Genomic DNA, 6,524 nt, shown 5'->3' with positions numbered 1-6,524 from the left:
TCAAGGCTGAGTGGCACTGAAGACCATCTACTGAATAATTCTTAGCTGCTACAAGTAAAATGTGCTAAAATCATATCACAATGACAGTTATTTAGAGAAATTTAGAAAGGACTTTAAAATTTTTTATTATCTAAGTTTTGCCCAATGCTGACCCACAACTGTATCACCAGTAATTTATTCTCAAGTGAAAAGGGAGACAAAGCATGGTAAAGACTGTTTATTGGTGGCAGTTAGTACACATCAATAAATATTGATCCCCAAGAGCTCAGTTACTCATCAGAGGCCTGGTCCATCAAGCACTGGATAGAACTGAACCATATGAGACTGGGATGAAGTCAGTTCTGCTTCTTGGGAAATGCAGCCATAGCTAACTCATAGATGGCATAAGCTGTTCCTGAAAGACAAAGAATTTACCAGGGATTCTGAGAGTTCAGTGCGGACACTTATTTATTTCACCTCAAATGTTGAAGGCAAAGTTGCTGCTAAGATAAGCTTAATGGCTGGGAATACAGCTCAGAGGTAGGGTGCTTGCTTCTAGTGCCTAAGTTTGTGGGTGCACACAATCAAATGTACATGTATTCAAACAAAGTGTTTATCTAGATGCTGAAAATCTTTTAAAAATTAATCTAGTTTCATCATTCATATTTTAAAAAGATAAAAGGTAAATATCCTTCAACATCATAATGAATAGAAACATTTTTTTAAAGCCCCTACTACCGATATGTGAATGTTGGGGGAGGAGGGAAGGATTGAGATCCACTAGTGCTATATGCAGAACTAGCTCTATCAGAAGGCCAACCACACACCAGCCTTGTCAAACCTGTTTTAATGGTCAAAATGCTCTCAGATGGTATATTCTAACTGCCCTCTTGACTGATTATCTGAGGTGCAGTGACATAGTATGCATGGACTGCAATAAACACTGCCCCAGCAAAAGCAAGGAAGCTGTCACTGCTGCTCTTGTCCTGTAAACACTCAATGTCTTACCACCGACTGTCAGAAACATTGTGAATCTGTAGAGGATGGCGTCAGAAGGCCCGCCCTTCAGATGCACTGGGATTCCATTATCCTCCTGGTCAAAAAAAAAAAAGAAAGAAAGAAATTGATATGTGTAACTTGTTTCCAGGTAAAAGTCAGAATTAATTATTATTAATTATTCATATAAAACCAAGCTCCTGACCCTCCCAGAATTTAAATCATTTAAGAGGCTTGCAATTTTTATTCTTTCTCTACTACTATTTAAAATTACAAACCTGTAAAAGACAGCATCCTTTCCCAAGCTAATTTGAGACCCAATGAGGTCTTTTTGAGGACTATCCATACTTGACAGTAGTAAAATATAATCCCTGAATTCAACAACGTAAATATAAGATAATGGCCAGTCAATCACTGGGTAAGTTTTTTTTTTTCCCCTTATAAAAGGGAGCAAGGGACTTTGATCTGTAACACTAGTCCAACATTTTTTATATCCACTTAAGAATTTTATTTTTATGTAGCATACATAATACTTTTACTACTTGAAATTTTACTTAGGAAAAAATTATACATCACAATTAAACAAAAACTCATTCACAATCAAATTACTTACAGAGGTTAACTGGCTAACTCACTGGGTCCCTCTCTAGGACATACCCCATTAACAGTATGGTATATATCTGTTTTTAATGCTTATACTGACCAATTCTTTAAGTTATAGGTACTTAATAAAGAAAATGGCATTATGCTATGTAATAATGTTATATACTCTTTTGAAAAATAGTTTTAGTCCATTTCAATAGCAACATAATATTCTATGGGTAAAAAATAACTACATTAAGCTAATCCTCTAGTTCTAGGTTGGATTCTTTAAAATCTCTTCTCAATTTCCTTATACTTATCCATGTACTCTACAGAAGTGTCTGAGAGAGGGCTTAAGTGCTAGGGAGATTTGCTTACAATATTTCAAATACCAGCTAAACGTCTATCCCTAACACACGGATTGTAAGAAAACCTATGACTGGTGTAATCTTTCCCCCGTGCCTGGCAAACATCATCTATCTTAAGTCTTTCTACTTATATTGAGTGGAGTTGCCACACATATCTATTTGCTTTAAAAAGACTGTTCCCATAGCTGACAGAACCTACAGTTTTTCAATTCTAAGAATAGTTAAAGTCAGGGTAGCCTTAAATCTGTAAAACTGAAAAGACAGGGACAATGTTACAGCCATTTCTTGGTGACACTGATATAGTCAAGCTGGTATATTAATAAATCTCTGCCCAGATAGGAGCTGGAAGAACCTTGTTGTCAGCTTTCACGCCTGTGAAGGCAACGCCACATGGCAGGATTTCTGGAGCACCAACAGCTGGGAGCCAGCAGTGGTCTTCCATCCAGATCTCCAGAGAAATCATGTTCTGGCTCCATAAAAAGGCATATTTTAAACCTACTTTAAATTTTACTTAGGAAAAAATTATACATCACAATAAAACAAACAAACAAAAAAATCCACTGGCTAGAATGTGGTTAGGGCAGAGGAAACGGAATAGAAGGTTAACTAATAGTCAGTCAGGACTGCAATGCCTGCCAACCTCCACGGGAATCTTCATCTCGTGTCCTGATGGTGAACTGAATTTGCATTTCTTACACATCTGTAAATTCTTTGAATACCAGTGATACAGTCATACTTGGATTGCTTATCTCTTTCTTCTCTTGATGGTGTAAATCATGTACTTCTTGGTCTTGAGTTTTCTCCTTTTGAGGTTTCCTTGGAAACCTTACCCACCTAAGATTACCTATTATATTCTTTCCCGCAGGTATGCTACATCCTGTAACATCTACTGAATTTCTATATTTGTTTCTAGGTCTATTTTATGGTTTATTTTCCTACTTCTACGCAATTATTCCCCAAAGAATACATCATAAATAGGAATTCATCATAAAGTCCTCACACACACACTAATTTACTGACCTATGCATTTTTCCCACCTTCCTGAGCACCTCCTGGACACAGCAAATACTCCAGGAAGTCACTTATGCTCACAAGACAGCCTATAAAGGCAGCCCCTCTGGATTTACTCCACCTTCTAGGCTCTATTACAAGTAATGTTCACTTAAAACACTTCAGTACCTGAAACAGCTTTTGTTTCTCTGGAACTTTGTTTTCAAAATGCCTTCGTGAAGTGGTGCTGATGGTCCTCCGGGCGATCTGACGAAGAGCCTAAAACAGAAAACCCACATATAGTGAACAAGAGCCTGGCAATTTCCAATCCTTCACACTGAGATTTAAACCATATCCAACTTGTCAGTAATAAAGTCCAGGACTAGTAGCATCCAGATTTTCCAGATGTTATCCATTCTCTGCTCTGTGCTTCATGGTACATTCTGAAGTCTCCAGAAACCATGACCCATATAACCTGTGCCTGAAATCAATCAGTAGTATTTTATAATCATTGAATAAAACATATTGCTATACAGAAAAGTAAATAAATAAAATAAACCTTATAAGCGCTAACATTTTCATTTAGTATTTCCTATGTTAAAAATCTATTCCTGGCAGGGCAGTGGGGATGCACAACTTTAATTCCAGCACTAGGCAGGCAAAGGCCAGCCTAAACTATAGAGCTAGTTCCAGAAGAGCCTAGGCTACACAAAGAAACACTGTCTTGAAAAATAAATAAATAAATAAATAAATGAATGAATGAATGAATAAATAAATAAATAAATAAATAAATAAATAAATAAATAAATAGATAGATAGATAGATAAATCTATTATTTGTGATGAAAAATTATTTTGCAGTGGCGGGCATATGTTCTTCCTTGCCATCTAAGAAAATGTTAATAGGGTATAAGTCTTGCCTGTAATTCCAGCACTCTGAGAGACTGAGGCAGGCGGATCTCTGTGAATTCGATGCCAGCCTAGTTTACAAAGTGAGACCAGGACACCCAAGGCTTCACAGAGAAACCCTGTCTAAAAAATAACAACCAACCTGCTAACCAAACAAAAAAACTTGCAATACATAAGTGAGTCAGAGAAATATGCACTCCACCTTCTAAATGGTAGTGATATGCTTTTAAAACGTTGTTAAATAATAATAAAATCAAACCACACCTTTTTAAATATTTTGGAAAGATGGTTCAAAGTGTTAAACGCAATCAGAATCAGCATTACACTTCAACCATGAATACCCATTAAATCCGAACCAAAATTGTACAATTTAGCTCTTTAGCTTACTTCTGATTCAGATAACAATTATGTAAATTTATATCCTTTCACAATGATACAAAATAACAATGAAGTCACCTTTCCGCGCCAGTGTTTCCAGGTGTCAAAAATCCCCCCACTGGAACCTACATCAGAGCTATAATCTTATCAATAATCACTTGTTAAAACCCAAATTCGGGGTTTACGACTACCCAGTAATAGCCGGGGGGGGGGGGGGGGGGGGAACAGGTCCAAAAGGTCAGGAAAAAGAGGACATGGCCAAGGTGACTCCGGCTCCCGTCTTCTGCCCCTTCCAGCAGGTTTTCTGTCTGGGTCCCTGAGCCTCCGCCCCGACACCTCGGCAGCAGCCAAACCCCCAAAGCGACTTACAAGCAAATTCCGCAACATCTTGGCTCAGTTGCAGCCCACCAACCGCGACTGCTGAACACCCAGCACACCAGGCAGGAAACGGAACTCACTCCTGGGCCTGCGCGCGCGTCAAGAAAGAGCGCTCGTTCCGGGAGAAGGCGGGGCGCGGGCTCCCAACCATAGAGAGCGAAGGCGGAGCCAGAGCGGCTGCTCGCAGCGGCCTCTCTAGCCTCTCGCTTTGTGGTCCCGCCGCGCCTGGAACTGGGGCTGAAACAAAGCAAACGCCGTCCGAAGAAGCCGGAGAGGCGTGAGCTCTGCAGCCGTTGGCTCTCTACACGCTCCGGTGGAGTCAGTGGGCAGCCAGACTATCCGGAACTTAGCTTGTCACTGGAGACGGCTTTGAGCCATTGTTGTAGGCTGAAAGAACAATGGGTGTCAAAGCCACGGCGTGCAACTTTAAGTAGACGAAAGCTCCTCCTAACACGAATAAAGTCCAGTTTTTGGTTTTGTTTTCCACAGATGAAGGTGGGGGAGGGAGCGTTAGTCTCTGTACGGAGAACACCCTGGAAAGAGCGGTGTTGGCATCCACAGGTATCTAGCACCTTCTCGGACTGAACTCCACGCGCTGGAACTTGCTGGCTTTGTTACGTCTGGGAAAACGCTGGAAAGAGGGGAATACATTTTTAACTGAGGTACAGCACAAATTTCGACTGCGTGGAGCTTTATCAGATCAGCAAGGCCCTACACTCCATGTCTGGAGTTGTCTGTTGTGTATTTTACAGATAGGCGGTCAGTGTTTTTGCATTAGGCTTGCTTAACTTCCTCCTCTATTCTCCCTGCTCACCCTAATTATGTACAAGTAAAAACAATGTACTCAGAACTACAACAAATGTCTTTCCACCCTTTTGCAAACTTAAAAACGCTCTCATTGACATTTCAGATAAAAGCTAATGATACATGTGTTCAACAACGGTGAGTGAAAAACTGGTAATGTTTAAATCCTTCAAATCCCGGGGTATATATTTGTTTTCTTAACCTATTCTGTTAATTTGCCCGTTACCTAGCACAGCTTAAATTTTCTTCCTTACCAAGTTTATAAACACCCACCATGACCGACTTTTCTACTACCCCTGATTTACTCAATGTAACCAAATCTTTAAGCATAATTACCATATATACAAATAGCTGGGGTAGGGTAAGTTTTTTACGTTTATTGTCTGTAACTGGAATTCTTAAAGTCTGTGCTGTTTTCTCTGTTTCACCTCAGGCTATAAATTGCCCCAGAATAAATATTTACCATTCCCCTAACACTATGAAAGGTGGATTCACTAACCAACAGTGATACTGTTTGACAGACTTCGGAATACTGTCCAAAAAGATCTAAGAGTTCACATTAAAAGAACCTAGTCTCAATACAGATCCATATAGCCCTGTCACTTAAGCCAGTACTATTTTCTCTTTCCTGGGTCATTCCATCTACAAACACATTCCATTTTAAAATGCAAAGTATGCAGACGAAACAAAGTAATGCTTACTATTCCATTTTCTCCAGAATAAAAAGACTTATTTAAGCTTGCATGTCAATTTTTTTTTAATCCCTTCTTAGGCCAGCTTCTGCATTATCAGCCACAGAAAACAGTTACTGGTTCCCTCAGAGTACATTTTAATTGAGAAATAAACCATCAAGGAAAACAGGGCAACATGAATGTGAAACATGGGGCTTTTGGTGAAGTTTCATGCACCCATCTCCCGGTGGTCCTATTTCACACTTGTCCTTTTAGTATTTGCTTGGCTCCTTCATCCTTTCAACACAAAAATTTGAAAGTATCCTACCTTTCTCTAAATGTGAACTGAAATTTCCCCTAAACTCACAATATATCAGGTTTAGGATCTTCACTAGCCATCTAAAGGATGTCTAGTTTAGGATCTAATAGTTTTTTGTTTTTTTTTTAATTATTCTTACACTGTCTCTGCA

At 39.3% G+C, this 6,524-nt stretch overlaps 1 protein-coding gene across 1 annotated transcript; it reads right to left on the bottom strand.

Moving 5' to 3' along the window:
- Positions 1 to 202: 202 nt before the first annotated feature.
- Positions 203 to 5,028, bottom strand: LOC129672832 (cytochrome c oxidase subunit 7A2, mitochondrial). Its single transcript, XM_055602457.1, has 4 exons — positions 4,571 to 5,028; positions 3,105 to 3,194; positions 988 to 1,072; positions 203 to 394 (listed from the first exon to the last, which is right to left on the bottom strand). The coding sequence occupies exons 1-4, from the start codon at positions 4,586 to 4,588 to the stop codon at positions 336 to 338; spliced, it is 252 nt and encodes an 83-aa protein (XP_055458432.1). The 5' UTR covers positions 4,589 to 5,028; the 3' UTR covers positions 203 to 335.
- Between the last annotated feature and the right edge of the window lie 1,496 nt (positions 5,029 to 6,524).

Source organism: Psammomys obesus, unplaced genomic scaffold (assembly GCF_907164565.1).
Source record: "Psammomys obesus unplaced genomic scaffold, mPsaObe1.curated_primary_1811, whole genome shotgun sequence".
Classification (NCBI taxonomy): Eukaryota; Metazoa; Chordata; class Mammalia; order Rodentia; family Muridae; genus Psammomys; species Psammomys obesus.
Note: the sequence above shows the minus strand (reverse complement) of the source record. Positions and strands in the feature narration are given on the sequence as shown.